Source organism: Muntiacus reevesi, chromosome 9 (assembly GCF_963930625.1).
Source record: "Muntiacus reevesi chromosome 9, mMunRee1.1, whole genome shotgun sequence".
Taxonomy (NCBI): domain Eukaryota; kingdom Metazoa; phylum Chordata; class Mammalia; order Artiodactyla; family Cervidae; genus Muntiacus; species Muntiacus reevesi.
The window spans coordinates 58,270,014-58,291,942 of NC_089257.1; the positions used below are offsets into that span (position 1 = coordinate 58,270,014).

General features: G+C 44.9%; 1 protein-coding gene and 1 long non-coding RNA gene across 2 annotated transcripts in view; one reads left to right on the forward strand and one right to left on the reverse strand.

Moving 5' to 3' along the window:
• CLMP (CXADR like membrane protein) overlaps positions 1–16,861 on the forward strand; it is a 96,829-nt gene extending 79,968 nt beyond the window's left edge. The window contains exons 4-8 of the mRNA XM_065946183.1: positions 11,038–11,239; positions 13,305–13,472; positions 13,938–14,060; positions 15,042–15,183; positions 15,774–16,861. Coding sequence (XP_065802255.1) covers positions 11,038–11,239; positions 13,305–13,472; positions 13,938–14,060; positions 15,042–15,183; positions 15,774–16,074 — 936 coding nt within the window. The 3' untranslated portion in view covers positions 16,075–16,861. The remainder of the gene's footprint in view (positions 1–11,037; positions 11,240–13,304; positions 13,473–13,937; positions 14,061–15,041; positions 15,184–15,773) is intronic.
• On the reverse strand, positions 11,833–21,918 carry LOC136176010 (uncharacterized). Its single transcript, XR_010664461.1, has 3 exons — positions 21,562–21,918; positions 15,011–15,121; positions 11,833–12,153 (listed from the first exon to the last, which is right to left on the reverse strand). It is a non-coding gene; the product is annotated as an uncharacterized lncRNA (long non-coding RNA).
• Between the last annotated feature and the right edge of the window lie 11 nt (positions 21,919–21,929).

A 21,929-nucleotide genomic window follows, 5' to 3' on the forward strand; every position in this document is an offset into this window, starting at 1 on the left:
TCTCTTCTCCTAGCGCACCATCCCAAGACTCAGTCTGTTCTCTCCCGAGCAAGGTCACCTTAACCTGAGCGTGTTTATTCCAAGAGTTTCATAATCAATCCTAGACCTGATACTCTCAGTTCTGAACGAAGTAAATAAGTGCCCATGTTCCTCTAATAAAAATCCAAGAATGACGTTATTGTCTAACTTTTACCCAAGTGGTTTCATTTAAACTAAAGAAAAAAAAAGTTACTTGGTTTTATAGCCAGGTGAATATAAGGATTGATTTAAAAAGGCCACTGAGGGACTTGCCTGGTGGTCCAATGGTTAAGACTCCCCCTTCCAATGCAGGGGCTTCAGGTTCAATCCCTAGTCCAGGAACTAAGATGCCATGGGGTGCAGCCAAAAACTAAATAAAATAAAAAAGGTCACTGATACAGCTTCTGTCCTCACCCTAATAAGCAGGCACCGTTCCCTACTTATCTTCAGTGAATGCTCTAAAGAAAGGATTGCCGTTTATTCACTCATTCAGATGGCAAGATTTTTTTTTTTTTCCGAGCCACGTGGCATGAGGGATCTTAGTTCCTCAACCAAGGGTTGAACCCATGCCTCCTGCACTGGGAGCCTGAAATCTTAACCACTGAACCGCCAACGAAGTCCAGATGGCATGAATTTATTTTGAACTTACTGTATGCCATGGTAGGCACTGGGGTATAGCAGTGAAGAAAAAATCAGAATCTTGGCCTTCTAGGAGCTCAAAGTAAAACGACATTTAATAATCTTTTTTAAAAATTTAAGTACAGAACAATAAATACCAGCTGCAGGCCAGGCACAAATCTGTTTAGCACATATTGTCTCATTTCACTTACTGCTCATAACCGGGATTATTGGTACCATTTTACAGATAAGGAACTGAGGCATGTACACACACAAAGTGAGAAAATTGCTTAAAGTCACCCATTTTTGAAATTGGACACTCTGATATTGGTACCTAGACTATTAACCACTAGCTGTGTTATCTCCATAAATAATTAGAAATTAGAAAGTTCGTGCTGCTATATAGGAAATACGGAAAATATGGGGAGAAAAATTATTCCAACAGATTAATTATGCAAAGACCCTGATGCTGGAAAAAGCTTGGCGCTATTGCAAGTTCTGAAAGATTAAAAATCAATTTAGTTGGGACTTCCCTGTTGGTCCAGTGGCTAAGACTCTGCCCTCCCAAGGCAGGGGTCCTGGATTCCATTCCTGGTCAGGGAACTAGATCCCACTTGCTGCAACTAAAGATCCCCAGTGCCACAACTGAAGAAATGCTGCATGCTGAAACTAAGAACCTGAAGCAGCCAAGTAAATAAATCAGTATTTTATAAAATTGATTTAGTTAAATTTAATAAATATTGGATTTCCAATATACACACACACTCTCTCATGAAGGAGCTACTTGAAGAGATACGTATCAAGACTGAGATAAGCAGAATGTTCTAGAGGAAAGCAGAGGAGGAGCCACTGGCTGAGCGTCCTTGGGGAGAGGTCGAGGTGTGCTTCTGGTAAGAAGGCACAGTTGATTTGCATGTTTATAGAAGGCACTGCCCTCAGGAAATCACGAGAGCAAAGACACAGGCGGGCCCATTCTGGGAACTTCTAAGCGGCTGATGCAGTTAGAGTGCAAGTTTCAGCTTGTGGGGTTGCAGGACCAGAAACTGAAAGGTCTTGTCTACCATACCAGGGAGCTGAGAATTTTTCTCATAATGTCATGGTGTTCTTGAAGGATTTTCAGAGTGAAAAGGGCATCTTTGCATCTTAGAGCAAGCACTCTGGCACTCTGTGAGGCACATTGATTTAAAGAGGACTCAAGTAGAAGTATCAAGATTAGTTAAATAGTTTCCAGCTATACAATAAGGGCTTAAAGTACAGTCATGGGTGGCTGGGATGCCAAGCAATGGGTAAAGCTTCCTGAGCTGGTTAATTACCAGGGTATTGGGAATGAGAGTGAGGGGAACTGAGAAAGAAAATACAGGAAGGGTTGGAACAGATGTGTTGCTTGTTTTTCTTTTCTTCCCATCATGCCTCTCAGCTTATGGGATCTTGGTTCCCCAATGAGGGATCAAACCCGTACCCCCTGCAGTGGAAGCTCAAAGTCCTAACCACTGAACTGCCAGGGAAGACCTGGATGAGGTGCTTAAAAATAGGCTAGCCAATGACCTAGATCCCAAGGTCAGCTTTGCACTTTAATCTGAGCAGAAACACTGCATCCCTCTTGTCTAGGACTCTCAGATATGCAGGAAACATTTAGGGGTGGGAAGGCAGCCTCAGGAATATTTGAATTTCAGCCTAGACAGTAGGGTCACTAGGATTCTGGAGCATTCCTCCTGGTTCTAGGATGGAAACTTGGTTGAATTTCCAAAGTAAGAGTGCTCAGAAGAAGAGTCAGGAGCTCACAACACACACTTTTCCCCTGTATTTTTTCAGATGGAAAAATTAGGACAGAGATGCTCAATCTCCCACGCCAACTATCTTGGCCACTCTTTCACCCTTTCCCCTTTCTCTTTGGCTTTGAGCAAGAAAAATCTTGATCTAAAATACAGAGAGAGGGACTTACATCCATCTCCTTCAGGGCAGTTTCACAACTGCTACAATGGACCTGGCGCAGCAGAGCAACTGCCAGAAGGTTGAGCTGATCCATCTGTTCCATCTGAGTCCTAACAAATTGTCCTGCCTTGTCTCCCTAAAAACACATCCGGAGCAGGACACCAGGAATGTCATGAGACACAGTCCCACAACAGCTGCAGTTCATATATTTAATCTGTTTGCAGAAGGGTTAGATTTATATTCACTGTTCCCCCATCACACGCCTATTGACCCTTGGCTTAGTCTCAGCACCATGTTCCTTAGAATTAGAAACAAAATAAAACAGAGAGGCACACAAGCATCTGATATTCACTGTATGTCTGAAAAAAGAAAGCTAAATTGCAAGACTGTAGCTGAACCCCAACTCTGTCAAAAGTGTTTTGAAATTCTCATATTAAATAAGGGTCATTTAATTATATTAAGATTATTTTGAAGTTGTATACACTCTGCTTTCCAAAGATGTTAAATATTTACCTGTAGTTATCTCTTTTTTCTTCATTTACTATTAGGACAGGAACTTCCCCAGTAGTCCAGTGGTTAAGAATCAATGCTCCCACTGCAGGGGGCATGGGTTCAAGCCCCGGTGTGGAAGATTCCATATGCTGCAGGGTGTGGTCAAATATATATTTGTGCTCAGTCACTTCAGTCATGTCTGACTCTTTGTGACCCTGTGGACTATAGCTCGCCAGGCTCCTCAGTCCATGAGATTCTCCAGGCAAGAACACTGGATTGGGTTGCAATACTCTCCTCCAGGGGATCTTCCTGACCCAGGGATTGAACCTGAGTCTTCTGTGGCTCCTGCATTGCAGGTGAATTTTTTACTGCTGAGCCACTGGGGAAGCCTATATGTCATATATATATATATGACAGGAACTAGGAGAGAGGGAGGGAAAAGCGATACACCAGAAAAGCTCGTATACACAGAAGGTGACCCTCACGCTTGATCTTGAGACCTGTAGAGGTGGTGTTTAGATGAAAATAAAAGGAAAGGCATTTCAGAAGGAGGAAACTTTATGATCCAAGACAAAGACACATCAGAGGACACTGTTCAGAATCACAGGACTCGAGTTTGGGGATTAGGCTATTCAGAGATCCGAGGGCAGGGGCCAAAGCTGAGGTGTGGTCCAGGCTGCACTGGCCTTAGGGGCCACATTCAGAGGGTCGAGCTGTGGACCACAGCTTGATTTAGACCACAGGTGAGGGAACCAGTGGAGGTTGTTAGCCAGGGGAGCTTCCCTATACAAGTGAACAGAATGCACGGGCTGAACAACTTGGAAACCTTAGGGGCTTCCTAGATCCCTGGATCCATCTAATAAAAGTGATCGTGAGGGCCCCAAAATCCTGTGAAGTAGCTTGTCCCCCTGTGACCATTGAGGACCTGAGGGATTAGGAAAGTTCATTAGCTGAACCGAGGCACGCAGCAAGTGGAGAAGCTCCCTTTTGAATACAGAAGACTACTGACTTCCCAGCCAGCACTCTCCATCACTGTCCCTGGTATAGCATCTTTTCAAATTAGGACTCAGTAGTGGATCATAAGCAATCAGATTTTTTTTTTCTTTTTAACTTTTGGTTACGCTGGGTCTTCATGGCTGCACACAGGCTTTCTCTAGTTGAGGTGACTGGGGGTTACTCTTTGTTGTGACACATGGGCTTCTCATTGCGGTGGCTTCTTTGTTGTGGACCACAGGCTTTAGGTGCACAGACTTCAGTAGTTGCAGCACTTGGGCTCTAGAGCCCAGGCTCAGTAGTTGTGGCACTCAGGTATAGTTGCTCCCAGACATGCGGAATCTTCCTGGACCGGGGATCGAACCCATGTCCCCTGCATTGGCAGGCAGATTCTTAACCACTGGTGGGTTAGTCGCTGAGTTGTATCCAACTCTTGTGACTCCATGGACTGTAGCCCACCAGGCTCCTCTGTCCATCGGGTTTCCCAGGCAAGAATACTGGAGTGGGTTGCCATTTCCTTCTCTAGGGGATCTTCCTGACCCAGGGATCGAACCTGTGTCTCCTGCATTGCCGGTAGATTCTTTACCATCTGAGCCACCAGGGAAGCCAAATTTGTGCTATAAATCTAAATGATCATTGCCAGAAAGAACTGTGCCCTTGCTCAAAAGCTGTCTTTTAAATTTAAATCTTGTTATAAGCCTGGGAGGTCGGTAAGGTAAGGATTGTTACAATAGTTCTTTTAATGCATGAGGAAAATTAGACCTCCATCTCTAGAAAACTTGGATTCTAAACCTTTCAGACTTTCAACAGTGAAGGCTTTGCCTAAGATGAATTTCAGAGTTCAGATCTGAACCAGAGTTAAAGCCCTCTGCCCCTCCCCATGGCTTGCAGCTTCTGTGGAAAAGAATGTAGGCATTCAAGATAAAACCTCTGCCTGGGAGTAAATACCGGACCTTTGATGAAAATCATGCAGTTCCTGTACTTTCCAGAATGTTCCTCAGCGTGAAGGCAGTGTTCAGGAGACCCCTCCCTAGGGGGTAAGTTGTGGGGTGGGGGTGGAAGTTTTCAAGCAGGGGTGGGGAGACAGCCTCTACTGGAATGAGAATGAGAATTAGCTCTCCTGTAGGCAGTTTCCCTGCCCCCAGTGCTCCATGGGCTCCTCCAGGTCTGCGGTCACCCTGAGTTCACCAGTGACTCACTGAGTCTCTAGTCACAGGCCCAGCCTTACCCATGGATGACAACTCCTCTTCCTCCTACCCTCTCTTCACTCTCCTAAATATTCTCTAACTGACCATGCTTGCCTACTTGCTTTTTTTTTTTTTTTTTTTTTGGCTATGCCGCTCAGCTTGCAGGATCTTAGTTCCCCAAGCAGGGATCAAACCCATGTCTTCTGTGGTGGAAACTTGGAGCCTTAACCTCTGGACCTCCAGGGAATTCTCCCAGTTTGCTTGAAAAAGTCTTTGCAGAGTTCACCTCAGCCTTAGGGAGAAGCTGGATGGTGCTGTCCTAATGAAGCTGTCCCAATTTCCCCTCCACCCTCATTCCAACAAGAAGGAGACAGTCCCACAGTGCTGTTCTCAGCAAGTTGAACCTGGAGACCACACCCTAAGGGAGGCAGCTGTAGGAGGACAGGGAATGCACCAAAACAGGAAACAGCCTTCAGGGGATCTAATTCCCTTTATTGTCATACTGAAGTGAATTTCTCCCTGCCTGAGCCTGAAAACCTGCCCCTTCCCTGTAATACACCATAGGGAAGTGTCTCCTGAATGTCAGCTTTATGCTTAGAGTCCAAGTTTTCTGGAGATGAATTAGGGTCTAATTTTCCTCTTGTATTAACTTCTGTAGAAATAGAAATTACCTCATGGAATGCTGATAGTGATGCCAAGTTTCCTATCCATAGGATGAAGATGGTTCCTGTCTATAGACATGCAAATGAATTTTGTCCAAAGGAGAATGTAAATCTCTTTAGTCCAATTCTCCTTTGAACTTGTTTGTGACAGCTTTCTGGTTCCATCATGAATGAATGAGTTAAACATTTTGATATGTGTTTATTCTCTTTGTATATGAGCATCATGATTTTTACCGTTTTTTTTTTTTTTTTTTTGGAAAAAGAAAAAGCTGTCTTTTAAAACTGTTGTTGTTTAGTCACAAAGGTGTGATTGACCCTTTTGCGACCTCAAGGACTGTAGCCTGCCAGGCTCCTCTGTTCATGGGATTCTCCAGGCAAGAATATTGGAGTGGGTTGCCATTTGCTTCTCCAGGGGATCTTCCCCACCCAGGGATTGAACCAGCCTCTCCCAGATTGTGGGCGAATTCTTTACTGCTGAGGCACCGGGGAAAACTAGGGCAGGAAAAATTACGTTTTTCCCTCTACTCACCTAAGTGTTCAGGCCGGGGCACTGTCAGTTAGATTGAAAAAAGGCAGGTTAACAAGAAAAAAGCAAACAGTATTGTGTAAATAACACCTGGGCATACCCAGTGATGAGTAACTCAAAGAGGTGGTTAGAACTAGGGCTCTGTATGTTTACCTAATTTAGTAGGGGAAGGGAGGAGTAGAAAGGGCACTTATGGAAGAGCAAATGGACACTTAGAAGAACAGATGGGAGATATGCTGGTTTGTGACATAGTCTGGGTGAGATTCCCACCTCTGCTCTCCCAGAAGGGAAGATTAGAGTTGCCCTGGGAAAGGGGATTTAGGGACACTCAGATTCTTTGGGGAGGCTCTGCTTTTAGGCAGATAAGGGATTTCAGGAACTCAAGTGCATTCAGCTGAAATTAATCCTTGTGCATATGCAAAGTGACATATTTGGAGGTGGCATGTCCTGGTCCCCAAAATTATAAAACTCATTTCTTTGTATTGTTATCATCTCTAGAATAGTGCCAAGTGTAGAGTATGTTTCAATTAATGTTTGTTAAATAAAAGATTGCAGGGTTGCAAAACTGGACAACAGACATACATAAAATCAGTATGAGGCTTCCGTGGTGGCTCAGTGGTAAAGAATCCACCTGCCAATGCAGGAGATACGGGTTTGACCCCTGGGCTGGAAAGATCCCTCATGCTGAGGAGCAACTAAGCCCGTGCGCCACAGCTACTGAGCCTGTGCTCTAGAGCCCGAGAGCCACAACTACTGAAGGCTGACCACCCTAGAGGCCATGCTCTGCATCAAGAGAAGGCATTCACAATTAGAAGCCTGTGTACTGTAACTAGACAGCAGTCCTCACTCTCCACAGCTAGAGTTAAAGCCCACACAGCAACAAAGACCCAGCCCAGGCAAAACTAAAGAAATAATATAATTATTTTTAAGTTAAATAAATAAATAAAATCAGAATGGCCTGAAGGATCCTCCAGACAATGCCCATAACTACAGAAAGGGGACCCAGCAAACTGTCTGCCCAACATCTTGACTTTCACAATTTTTCCTCACATAAAAATGGTGCCAAGACATGCTATGGATGACAGCAGAGACCATTCTAAGCTTGTGTCATATTAGGGACGTTTTCATAAGGAAACTTCACATTAACTTGGGGTTTAAAATAATGAATAGGGATTATTTGGGGCTTCCCAGGGGGCTCAGTGGTAAAGAACTTGCCTGCCATGCAGGAGACGTGGGTTCCATCCCTGAGTCAGGAAGATCCCCTGGAGGAGAGACTGGCAACCCACTCCAGTATTCTTGCCCAGAGAGTCCCCATGGACAGAAGAGCCTGGCGGGCTATAGTCCATGGGGTTGCAAAGAGTTGGACACGACTAAGTAACTAAACAACAACAAAAAGCTTATTAATACATTATTATGTAGGGTAGTTTGGAAAGGACAGACATCTATAGTAGCCAGACAGCTGGAAGTATAAAAATGGAGCTCAAAAATGTGTTGGTGTCTGGACTTCCCTGTGGTCCAGTGGATAAGGCTCCACGCTCCCAATATAGGGGGCCCAGGTTCGATCCCTAATCAGGGAACTGGATCCCACATGCCACAGCTGAGTGTTCACATGCTGCAACTAAGAACTGGTACAGCCAAATAAATAAATAAAAATACATATTTTTAAAAATGTGTTAGCAATAGAGATAAGGATGTCAGAATTATCACAATAGCTGTATTGGTTGAAGTGAGGGGACAAAATCAAATACTGAAAACATTTTAAGTCATATTATCTCTTACCTTAATTTTCTTTTACTTGATTCGCCGGCATTTTGTCCTTAAAAGACTGTGAGACTCTCGGGGTAGGAACTATGTCTTATTCATGATTGTTTTCCAGAGCCTGGCAAAGTACCTGATGTGGGCACTCAGTAAATATTTGGTGAAGAAAAAGAACATACAGAGAAAGGAGAAAACACTTGTTTTTCAGAGAGGTGGTAAGGGCAAAATGGATGATGTTGAAATGTCCTAATATAATGGTGAGAGAATCTATGGCCATTTTGTTGGATGGCTCCCGGTCTTTTCAGGAAGGCATTTCCTGAGCTGCAGAGCATCACGTGATTGACAGCAGGGTTCAGGGCTTAGAGTGAAACAGTTTGGAACAGCTGAAGCCAGAAATGTGCTTAGGGGACTCCCATGTGCTTTTTTTTTTTTTTTTCAGTGCTGTTCCCTGTGTTTGGAATGCACCCTCTGGCAATCATTGCCCTGCCTCTCTCATCTCTTACTTGGCCTACTCATCTTTCAAAGCCTAACTCAAATGCCACCGACTTTTCTGGGAACAGTCTCTCTTGATACTATTTCAAGTTAGTCATTCCTTTTTCTATGTGTATACTTCTCTCCTTGACAATCCCGCTAGATTATAAATTACTTGAAGATCAGAAGAGAGTTTTACTTCATCTGAATAGCCTCCTCCTGACCTGGTGGGGAGCAGTCATTCCATAAATGTTTGCTGATGTTTAAATCAAGTAAGTTTAGGAATATGATTGCTAAGTGGCAGCAAGGGCATAACGGAAGACAAGATCAGCATGGTTTTTGTGATTAGTAGGAGGTGATGGGGAATTCCCTGGTGGTACAGTGGTTAAGACTTCGTGCTCTCAATGCAGGGGGCATGGATTTGATCCCTGGTCAGATGCCCAAGATCCCACATGCTGCATAGCTTTGCCTAAACAAACAAACAAACAAACAAACAAACCCCAGCAATAAAAACAACCCAGGAGGTGATGAATAACAGAACCAGGAAGTGTTTCAAGAACTACAGGTCATGATGCTGTGTGCTTCTTCGCTCAATTGTGTCCGACTCTTGTGATCCCATGGATTGTAGCCTGCCAGGCTCCTCTATCCATGGGATTCTCCAGGTAAGAATACTGGAGTAGCTTGCCATTTCCTTCTCCAGGGGAAATCTTCCTGACCCAGGAATCCAATCCAGGTCTCCTGAATTGCAGGCAGACTGTTTACTGACTGAGCTACAAGGGAAGCCCTCATACAGGTCATGATGCAGGCAGATGAAAATTCAGGAAAAATCATGATTTTTTTTTCTGTTGGGGAAATCTAAACTTTGGTCTCCTTAGCAGTGAAAACAATGACACATGTGTATTTTATGGAAGGAAAAGACATAGTTTCTTCCCACCTAGCTTACTCTTACTAATCCACAGTGAAGTCAAAAAGAAGGAAAGTCACCAATGATTCCCTCAGTATCAGACCTGGACTGTAACATTAACTTCTATTCCTTTACTTCAGCTGGACTCTGAACTTTCGTAAAGACAAAGCACATCTTTTTGCTTCACATTTTCTCCCTCATTTCCAGACTTTCTGGAAGAGCAGTTTATGAGCAGTGAAATGAATGCGGGTGGGGAAAGGAGAGGTAATCATGGTAACCAGAACAGTAAAAAGAATGGCTTCAGATGGCCACGTTCAAACCCTGGTTCTGCTACCTGCCTGTAAAATGGGGACAGATAACGCTTGCTTGGAAAAGCTGTGTGAGAAATAAACTAGATGTAAAAGCACTTAGCACAAGGAGTGTATGTACCTTGACCAGATCATGTGCAAGTGGTAGGAAATGCAAAGTGAGGAAGAAAGGTATGCAGGGGAAAGGTAAGACTCCTCCCCTCCCTAGCTTCTGTTCTCTCCATTTCCCTCAGAGTCAACTCTGGAGACCATTCTGTGCATTTACTTTTTTCCTGGGCTCAACTGTGAGAACTAGAGTCTGTAATTAAAATTTAAAATCCCTTACTGCACAGGGAACTATACTCAGTATTTTGCAATAACCTATAGGGAAATCTGAAGGAGATTTTTTATATATATAAGTATATAATATATAAGCCCACATTATATATATTTATTAAGTTATATAAATATATATTTTATATATATAAAATATGGGCTTCCCAGGTGGTGCTAGTGGTAAAAAACCTGCCTGCCGATGCAGGAGACATAAGAGACCTGGGTTCGATCCCTGGGTCAGGAAGACCCCCTGGAGGAGGGCATGGCAACCCACTCCAGTATTCTTGCCGGGAGAATCCCCATGGACAGAGGAGCCTGGTGGGCTACAGTCCATAGGGTCACACAGAGTCGAAGACGACTGAATCGACTGAACACACACACACACTTATACATAAAATATATATATGATTATATATATAAAATCACTGAATATATATATTATATAAATCTATATATTAAATTTATATATTATATAAAATCACTGAATCACTGTGCTGTACTTCCTGAAACTAACACGATATTATAAATGAACTATACTTCAATAAAAAAAATGCATATGAAATTTTAAAAATAAAAATAAAATTCCTTACTTCTAAAATGGAAATGTTCTGAGCATTTAATGGAACAATTACTACTTTATAGTTAAAAGGCTACACAAATATGAGGAGCTGTTATTCTCAGGAGAAGGAAGGCCTGGACAAACATAGTGTATTTAATTTTGTCTAGAGCAGAGGTCTCCTGGACTCAGCCCCAGGCTTGACTGCTCTGCTCCACTTCCTTTCCTCATCTTGCCCGTAGCAGGAGGGGAGGCTGAGAGCCACACAGCGTGACTCTGCCTCTGTCTGTCCCACAGGTGATCACTTATTCCAGCCATCACGTCTACAATAACTTGACTGAGGAACAGAAGGGCCGAGTGGCCTTCGCTTCCAATTTCCTGGCAGGAGATGCCTCCCTGCAGATTGAGCCTCTGAAGCCCAGTGATGAGGGCCGGTACACCTGCAAGGTGAAGAATTCAGGGCGATACGTGTGGAGCTACGTCATCTTAAAAGTTTTAGGTAAGACAGAGTGCCCCAGTAAGTGCCTACGTCTTATTAATAAGGGATAGGCAAATGCATCACAGTGGTAGAAACATCTTCAATACTTCATACTTTTATTTTTTTTGTTTGTTTGTTTGTTTTTTATTTTTTCCCCAACACACCTCACCCACACCACCCCCGAGGGCCCCACCGCCACGCGGCACGAGACCGTCCCCAACCCCCGACACCCCAAGGGCCAACACCACCCAAAGGCCGCTTGCGGCGCGAGGAAGCTCTCAAAGGGGGAAAGACACCGACCACGGAGGCCCGGGGCCTCGGCGCGAGCTCAAATCCCCCTTCTCTCCTCCCCACAGGCAGGGCCCCCCCAGCCACGGAGGCGGGGGGACACCGTGTCTACACTTAGGGGGACGGAGGGCCCAGGGGCCCTGCGAGGACACCCCCAGCCACGCAACCCCCCGGGGAGGCGTGCACATGACACACACGCACCCCGGAGGGGCGATTGATCGACAAGCGACGCTCAGACAGGCATAGCCCCGGGAGGAACCCGGGGCCGCAAGTAATACTTCATACTTTTAAAAAATTATTTTCTTTGTTTATTTTTGGCTGTGCTGGGTCTTCCTTGCTGTGTGGATTTTTCTACAGTTGCAGCAAATAGGGGCTACTCTCTAGTTTTGGTGTGTGGCCTTCTCATTGCAGTGGCTTCTTTGGCTGTAGAGCATGGACTCTGGGGCACGAGGGCTTCAGTACTTGCAGCTCCTGGGTTCTAGAGCACCGGCTCAGTAGTTGTGGCACACGGCTTGTTGATCCGAGGCATGTGGGCTCTTCCCAGATCAGGGATCAAAGTCTTGCCTCTTGCATTGGCAGGAGGATTCTTTACCACTGAGCCACCAGGGAATATATCATATTGTACAGACATCACCTAGTCCAGTTCCCTGGGGAAAAGCGTGTATATTTTGTATTTTAGCCATAATGAAAGAAGAGAATCAATTTTCCATGGTAGCTCATTGTGCTGTGCTTAGTCATTCAGTTGTGCCTGATTCTTTGTGACCCCATGCACCCACCAGGCTTCTCTGTCCTTGGGATTTTTCAGGCAAGAATACTGGAGTGGGTTGCCATTTCCTCCTGCAGAGGATCTTCCTGACCCAGGAATTAAACCTACATCTCCTGTGTTTCCTGTGTTGCAGGCAGATTCCTTATCCGCTGAGCCACTGAGGTAGCTCATTACAAAAGTTAAATGTCCTCTCAAGTTTAAGTAGTATCCTCATAGTGAAACAAATCTCTCAGATCTGATTTAAATTCATTTCTTTGTTTTGTGACACAGCAGAGTCTAACTTCTTCTTAACTGCTTCCAAGTTCATGAACTTCTGTCCCTGTTTCAGTGTTAATAAAAATCACACTGGCACTTTCTTGGTGGTCCAGTGGTTAAGACTTCTTGCTCCTGGTGCAGGGGCCTGGCTTTGATCCCTGGTCAGGGAACTAAATCCTATGTGTCACAACTAAGACCCAGCACAGCCAAATACATAAATATTTAAAAACATAAAGTAAAATCACACTCAACTTTCCTAAAATTTCCAATTATAAAAGGTTTTTTGGGGGAAAAAAAAAAAAAAAGGTTTTTTGGAATTCTCCAGTGGTCCAGTGGTTAGGAGTCCGAGCATCCACTGCAAGGGGCACAGGCTCAATCCTGGTCAGGGAACTAAGATCCCACAAGCCTGGCAGCATGGCCCCCCCAGAAAATAATGCAGATTCCTAGGCCCACAGTGAGTCCCACCGAGTCCAAGTAGGGCCCCAGGAATTAGAAAAAAAGATCAAAACATTTTTTTCTTTGAGAAGTGATGAGGGAGTTTCTGAGGCAACCTCTCTAAGTTACAACAGCAACACTGGAAACAGCTGGAATTGGCTGTGTATGTGTGCAGGGGATGGAAGTGGGTATATTTTGGGGAGTGAGATGTAAAGCACGCTAGGTAACAAAGAACTATTAAATCACACTCAAAAGTTGACCATTTGGAGGAAAAACAAGTCAACAGGATGTTGTTCAGGGGTGCCAGGGGATCTCTGACTTCTTCTTTTTTTTTTTTGCTAGTGAGACCATCAAAGCCCAAGTGTGAATTGGAAGGAGAGCTGACAGAAGGAAGTGACCTGACTTTGCAGTGTGAGTCATCCTCTGGCACAGAGCCCATTGTGTATTCCTGGCAGCGAGTCCAGGAGAAGGGGGGAGAGGATGAACGTCTGCCTCCCAAATCTAAGATCGGTAAGTCATCTTTTCACTGGTCCACTGAGACAACAGGACAGTTAGTCCTCTCTCCATGGATTCTGAATCTGGTTTTGTCAGCACCTCACAAGGATCTTGAATACACTGCTGAACCTCACTGTTTCTATTTTTCATGCCTAACTGGGAACAGAAAAATATCTGTCTTTTCTTTCCCCAAATGGCAAAAATAAAAGTGGCAAGGAGATTAGGAATAAATGTACTCTATAAATCCATTCTAATTATTGTGTTTAGTATCCCTTAAATGTTCAGAATCTTTTGTGACTATTGAGGGTGCACTGCAGTTTAAAAGAATGTTCACCTCCTTTCTTCCCACATTCTGGATCAATTCTATCACCTCATCCTTGGCAAACTGCATCATAGGATCTTAGGTCAGTGACACAATAAAGTAGACGATAAATACAGACCTGTCACTGGGGGATCACGGTCACCTTTCTGCTTGTGTAGACTACAACCACCCTGGACGAGTCCTGCTGCAGAATCTCACCATGTCCTCCTCTGGGCTGTACCAGTGCACAGCGGGCAATGAGGCTGGGAAGGAGAGCTGTGTGGTGCGAGTGACCGTACGGTGTAAGTACCCAAAGTGTTGGTGTGGTTTTGTCCCTGCGCTGTGGTTCAGTGGAAAACATTTTTAATCACAGGTAAGAGTATGGTCAAAAGCTTCATCTCCAGAAGGACATGGTTATCACTGAAATAAATTCAGTAGTTGCCAAGGACTATTCAACAGTTGCAGCTAACTCTAAATTTACAAGTATGTGTGAATTTTACGGCCCCCTAAAGAAATTTATTTTATCCATGAGGGAACCAAACAGAGGTTTCCTTTATAAATGCAAATTTCCCTTACAGCAGGTAACTTCTACTGTTTTCAGAGCTTCTCCAGTGTTTGCTGTTGCTCAAAAATGATCAGTTTAGGGACTTCCCGGGAGGCCCAGTGGTTAAGACTCTGTGCCCAGTGCAGGGGGCACAGACTCCATCCCTGATCAGGGAACTATTTAATAGATTCTGTATGCTACAACTAAGATCTGGCACAGCCAAATAAATAACATATTAAAAAACCTAATCAGCCCCAAATAATCCTAATGTCAACAGGGCATATTTTAGGGTGACTCTCCTGCTCCCCATCAATAGCAGGAGGGATAGTCATACACACCCAGAGAAGGTAAGTGGGGAACTCAGGGAGACAGATATGAAGATCTGGAAATACTCATCCAAAGCTTTATGTATTTTAAGTCTATGTATTGCATAACTTCGGAGAAGGCGATGGCACCCCACTCCAGTGCTCTTGCCTGGAAAATCCCACAGATGGAGGAGCCTGGTAGGCTGCAGTCCATGGGGTCGCTAAGAGTCAGACATGACTAAGCGACTTCACTTTCACGCATTGGAGAAGGAAATGGCAACCCACTCCAGTGTTCTTGCCTGGAGAATCCCAGGGACGGGGGAGCCTGGTGGGCTGCCGTCTATGGGGTCGCACAGAGTCGGACGCGACTGAAGTGACTTAACAGCAGCATTGCATAACTTACGTTTGGTTTTGCTTTGTCTCTGAGAAAACAGATGTCCAGAGCGTGGGCATGATTGCGGGAGCAGTGACAGGTATGGTGGCCGGAGCCCTGCTGATTTTCCTCTTGGTGTGGCTGTTGATCCGACGGAAAGACAAAAAGAGATATGAGGAAGAAGAGAGACCAAATGAAATTCGGTAAATCTCCCACAGAATCCCCTTCCGCACCTAGGCTACCTTTCTAGGGCCAGCTCCATAATGACCAGCCAACAAAACTGTCCCATTTCCTCATAACCTTGAATCTGTTACAAGGATTATTCTGGTTGGTAAGGACTTGCAGTCCAGGGGCAGAAGGACGGTTTACCTTGACTGTCTTGTGAAACTATCTGCAACAGAGACTTAATAGATAAACTTCACGTTACTTCTGATTGCCTTCCACTTATAAAAGCCATACAATAAAGGAATGGGCCTAGCCCATTCATGGGCCTTGAAAGAGTCTCTGCAGGCAGACTCCGAGTCGAGAGTCGAGGGGACTGCTGTGTGGACACCCGGTGGGGAGTTCCCGGACCTCCACCCACAGTCACAGGGTTGACCTTGGGGATGCACATCCACCTGGGCCCACGTGAGGGCTCAGGATGCAGGGGGAGTCCATATTTCCCTAAGTGGTAACTCGAGGTTTCCAGCTTGAGGAGTTGATGGATGGGGCAGCCTCCGAAAGCCGCAGCCAGAGCGGAAACTTTCACAATCTTGTGATCCTAAAATCTATCTTTGGTGTTTTTCCCCTTCAGAGAAGATGCAGAAGCCCCGAAAGCCCGCCTGGTGAAGCCCAGCTCCTCTTCCTCCGGCTCGCGAAGCTCTCGCTCCGGCTCCTCCTCCACGCGCTCCACCGCCAACAGCGGCTCCCGCAGCCAGCAGACCCCGTGCGCCGAGGCGGCGCGCCGGCCGGGGCTAGCCGCCCACGTCTACGGCCCGCTGGGGCCGGAGGCCAGAGGTTCTGAACCAAAGAAAGCCCCCCACGCTACCCTGACCAAAGCAGAAAACACCCCCAGCACGATCCCCAGCCAGAGCAGAGCCTTCCAAACTGTCTGAGTTAGAGTGGACTTGACCAGGCGTCAGGACTCTTCTGGTCATCGCCGCTCAGTCACCAGCCACACGACCCGCCTCGAGCCCAACGAAGGGTCATTTAAGTAGCAGCGACCACTGCACGGAACAGATTCAAATGAATACTTTTCTTACATGACACCAAACGAGGAAAAGGATGTAAGCTGATCATCTCCAAAAAGGCACCTCACTGTGCCTTTAGACCAAAGTGAGGGGGAAATGGGGGCCCAGATCTGGGTGTTTGGGGACCAGGAGCCATGGTGAGAGAGTTGGGGAAAGGGGAAGTGAACACACTCAGAACTTCTCACTTGGGCAGTTTTATTTCAACACGTTGACTCACCATTGTCAAGAAACGAGGTGTTGTTCATAAATTTTCTATGCATTTCTGCAAACCTACTGAATTATTATGACTATTCAGAGTCAAGCAGAACCTACAGCCTTATATTACACCTATTTGCACCATGAGAAACTCCAGAAAAGGAAACACATCTCTTCTATCCTGACTTGACTTCATTTACCACAAAGTTTGGGTATTAATTTCAAGAGGAGTTGAAATAGTGGGAGATGGAGAATGACTGAATTTTTCCACGACTTACTGGTCGAACACCAATAATCCACTGTCAATCTTCCTACTTATATTGAACCATAAAAGAACTAAAAAAGGAGTTCAAAACGTGTAATGAGGGACTGTGAATAACTTTCCATTTTTATGTTCAGAGGGCCACTGACAAATATCAGAAATATATGCTGGAATAATTGTGGATTTTCCCTCAAAGTGGATGTCTCTAAGGATTTTCTGCTGGGTGTCTGTGAAGCAAGAAAACTAGGTGTTTTAACATTTAACAGTCTCCTTAGAAGGAAGTCTTTGAGAGAAAAGGTCTTTTCAGGATGCTGGAAGATTATCCAACAAACCATTACAGTCTCTTCTTTCTGCGAACGTATGAAATCAGAATTTCAAGACTGAGTAGACCAGAAAGGGAGATTAGATCAGTTTTCTCTTAGTATATCAAGGATTGTCATCAGAAGTTCAGTACTGCTCCAAACTTGGGAGTTTCCTCCATTTCTTTCCTTTCAGGAGAAGGATGTGAACATGGGACTTTTATTGATTCTAGGCCTTAAATTATCAAAGAGATCAGGGATTGTCAACATTTCCTGGTGGCACTGCATAGACATCATACCGTTCCCTCCTGAGAGGCTGAGACAGACAGAAATTCAGTACTTTCCCAGTTTAGCCTGTAAGGAAGCCTAGCTCTAGGATGGAAAGAAAGGAAATGAACATTTAGGGAAGAGATGGGTGAGGATAACTAGTGGGTGGCAGGGGGATCTGGGTTAGTGCCTGTTAAATATTGTCAGCATCTTGGAAATATTCGCGGAAATGATTCACCAGGATAGCTCTCACAAGAGCTGACTCATGAGAGAAGAAAGGTGGGGTCTGCGAAATAAAAAGAAAGCAGCCTCCCATACAATAACTTGCCTTTTTAATAGTTTTGACTACTCTGCTAGTCAAATTCATCCTACAATTCATTCTTTGGCAAGAATGCCAAACCTGAAATAGCCCTTCAAAGACTCTAAAGTAAATGTCAACAGGTCACCATTGGTAGAGCAAAATGTTTATTATTATTAAAAGGCCAAGAAGTCCCTGGCAGGGCAGTGGTTAGGACTCTGCTTTCACTGCCAAGGGTGCAGTTTCAGTCGCTGGTCAGGGAACTACAGTCCTGTTAGGTGAGTGGGACAGCCAGAAGTAATAAATTAAATAATTAAACATTGTTAAAAAGGCAGCAGGCTATGAGAAAGGAAAAATAGTGCTAAATGTGGTGATGAAATCCCTGTTTGTTTTGGGAATCTAAGTTCCCCAACCAAGGATCAGATCTGTACCCCCTGCATTGTGAGAAAGGAGTCTTAACCACTGGACCACCAGGAAAGTCCCGATGAAAGCCCTGTTTCTAAAATGGGAATCAGGTGCTTAAAGGGGAAAAGTTGACCTAGGATTTTGTCCCATTTTTGTTTTCATTTTTACTTCTAATTCTCACATACTACAAATGCATTTCTAAAGTCCTCTAAGAGGCGGGTTTTACCCTTGACTAAACGTTTCATTTTGAGTTTTGTCTTCCTCTAAGAAAAAAAGTTGGGGGAAATTCCCCGCAGTCCAGTGGTTAGGGCTCTATGCTTTCACTGCCAAGGGTGCTGGTTCAGTCCCTGGTCAGGGAACCAAGAGCCCACAAGCAGCACAGCTCCGCCAAAAAAAGTTGGGAAATGAGACACTGAGGAAGCAAAGAACGTCTGCCATTAGTTTAAGAGGGCTGGCATATTTGGAATGCTTCTTATACTAACACTGCCTCCTTGTAAGATATACATTTCTTATTTACTCCACCAACTTATTCTGGTTGTGTGGTGTCCAGGCGACATATCAATTCTGCTGTGTAATTCAGAGAATTCTCATTCCAAGAGTATCTGAGCCAAACTGAGTATTCTGTGGCAGCTGCAGCAGTGCCATCACTAGCAATTTGCTCTTATCATTATTTATTACCTTTGAACCTAAGGGTTCCTGCCTATGCCTCTGCAGGTAGGAGTCAGTCCCTTTTGCATGAAAAGGTTTAGATTAAACAGGTTAGTTATTAGAAGACTAAAATACCAGTTGAATATCCATATTTTGGAAATCTAGTCACACTGGAGATCTACAGAAATGCCACAAATTATTACCTGAAATCAGAAATTCTAGGAACTGAAGATTCTGAGATAAGATACTGAAGTGTTAATGGTGATGGTGCGCTTGCTTCTCTTTCAGTCAGGCTTTGGGGTTCAGATATGACAGGCTCGGGTTTAAAATAAAGTTTGAACCATTACTGGTGTCAAACCATATTCCGTTAACCTTGCTAGTCAAATACATTCGATTCTTTAATATAAAACAAAAAAGGATAAAATAGAGGGTAGAAGAAAAGGTATTTGTAGAAGGAAGATACAGATGGAATGATGTGGATGTTTAGAGAATAGCCATTTCAATAAAATATATATACACTAAACTTAAAATTGTAAAATAATTAAGTGATGCCTTTCTTGTTACACTGTATAAAAAGAATTTCAAAACTGCCATTGCAAAAAGACACATAATTTTGCTTGATTTCCGGTGTTAAGCTGTTTATATTTCAATTTTAACTTCAAGTTGCCTTGTCAATGGGATTGTGTTTGATCACAAAAACCAAATATTACTGATGCATCTGTGTCAGCAATTTAAAAATAAATAAGTGAAGGTGACATTATAGGAGAGGTTGAAGCTCATATAATCTGCACTGGAAATTTATTTATTAGCTTGCTGCCAAGTGAAGAAAAGAAGAACTCAGACTGCATATGATGTATTATTTATTGATTTTAGTCACAAATAAATCAAGCACTTTTTTCTCACAAGGCAAGATACTAAGTAGTCCTGGACATGCAAAGTGATGACAAAGTTCATGACAGTTTGCCCTTAAGGACTTAATCAAAATAACAAATAATATTTAATAAGCAATATTTTATGCCAAGGTGAAGTACCAATAAAAAAGTACACAGTAAGGGGTTCAAACAAATCTGGGAAAAAAAAGTTACCAAATTAAATGAGGTAATATATACAAAGCCCTTAGAATAATGATTGGCCTGTGACAGGCACTCAAAAAATGTAAATCATAAACCTCTTCCCCAGCCAGAAGCCCTAAGGTTCAGACTCCAGTACTGACTGTAGCCCTTGAAACCTTGTGCATTTTAAAGAGGTGGAGACAGGACATTTATCATAATCTGAACTGTGACTCATTCTAGTTAAAACGAAGAGTCTTTGAATCCTCGAACATGTTTTGAAAATGACCAGAGACCATAAAGGAAGCTTATCTGCTCAGCTTCCTGCAATCACTGCTATTAGGCGCAATTCCCCAAACCCGTGGAGTTGAGCCTTCATTCTATCTTCCACTGCTTCATATATTGTAGGTAGTTCAGAGCTAAGTTTAAAAACCTGCAAAACGTAGGGTGTGGTTCACATTGTACTTGATAAGTTGGGTGGGGAGAGGAAGTCTGCAGATGATAAAAATTGAAAAAAAGCCTGCCTCAGCACACATCTTTTGCTTTCTGCAGTTCGAGTTACATGAGCTTCCAGGAAGGAAATTACTAATTAAAAAACACCAAATAATCTGGAATTAAGAGCTAGGCTCCACTCTAGCTCAGCTAGCTGTTTAACTTCCCACAAATAACATCTCTGAACCTCATTTCTCTCCTAACACAGCAATGAATGCTATGTCTCAGCGAACTGTCTTGATGATAAAATAACAAATGAAAGCACATTGTACCCCCATGAAAGCATCATATAAAAGGAGCTCCTTGAAAAATGGGGAGAAATTAGGTGTGTACCTCCATGGACTCAAGCCCACATTTCCCTCCAGAAGGCAAATACAGAAAGAAAATCCTTTGATCCAATATTCGACTCTGTCTCTAGGCTTTACTGGCTTTGACAAGGGCAAGGTAACCCCGTTCTGTCAGCCTCTCTCTAAGTCTGGAGACGTCTCTAATTCCAGCCACACCACTGAAAGTTCTGCTAGGCAGTCTTAAAAAACCCTTTTCACCTATTTGTGCCCACTCATCTACTAAACAGGAACAGTACAGTCTGTTTGAAAGAGCACACTGGAAAGCATTCAACGTGGTGAGAAAGGCTTAACAAGGCCCCAAACACCACGCCATGCACCACAATTTGAAATTCTAGGTACCGTTTTATGCGCTTCACGCGTTCAGTAACATTTTCAACGCCTCTCTGCCAGGTCGCTCGGTTAGTTTTTGACGAAAGTCAAGGCAGGAAATATATTACCTCATATTACTGAGAACAGGAGGCTCAGGAAGTCTAAATACAAGGACACGGGGCTACCGGGAGCCAGGTTCCTAACGCCTGGATCATTTACAAGGAGAGAACTCCCTAGTTTTTCTTTAAAAAAACGAAACTGAAAAGTGCGGGGGCCCGGGCGGGTGGAGGAGGGGCCAAGCCAAGAAGCCCCATCTATTTTCGGCGGGAGATTAGGGGCGGCAGAGGCATCAGGGCTCCAAAAAGCGAGTTTGGCCATCTATTTCCCTGAGGATTCAGACACAGCATCCGACCCCGGAGATTGAGAAGTCGAACCCCTCCAATCTCTGCGTCGGGGTCAGCCGGCCTCCAGCTTTCATGAAATGAGGTGCTAGGGCCTGCGCGGCTAACCTGTCGCACCCTGCGCAGAGGCGAGACCCGCAACTTCCCTTCCTTCCGCCACGGCGGCTGGCCGGCTCCTTCCATCCCTACATCTGGGTGCCACTGGGCAAGTTACCATCCCAGCGCCCTGGGGTAGGAACGTCCGACTCCGCCGCTCTGGATCAGCCCTAGACTAGAGCCACGGTGGCTATGTGGGTGTGTGGCCTCCGGGAGGTCCTAGAAAATCACCCAGAAGGCCAAGGTGGGAGTCGTGCAAGAGAGTGGTGGGGGAGGGGCGCAACCTTAGCCGCCATCTTGTCCTCGCTCCACTTCCGTCTTCTCTCCCCGGCTCCCGCGGCCGGACCCCTCCCCGCAGGCCCTGCGCTCTAGCTCCCGTGGTTCCGCATGAGCGGGATTGCGGGTCGCGCTGCTGTTATTGGCTGGATCCAGATTGGCCCGCCCCGCTTCCTCCCCCTCCTTCCGTCCCTTCCGCCTGAGCTTTCTGGGGACGCATGCGCAGGGGCAGACGCGCCCTTCCTCCCCACCGCAGCCCTCCGCCAGGGGTGACTGAGGACTCCCGCGCGCGGGCTCCGTCGGCCCCACCCTCCCTTTCCCCGGGGCCATTCGGAGAGCGGGGGCGAGAATGAAAGTTCCAGAACGCTGCGGTGAG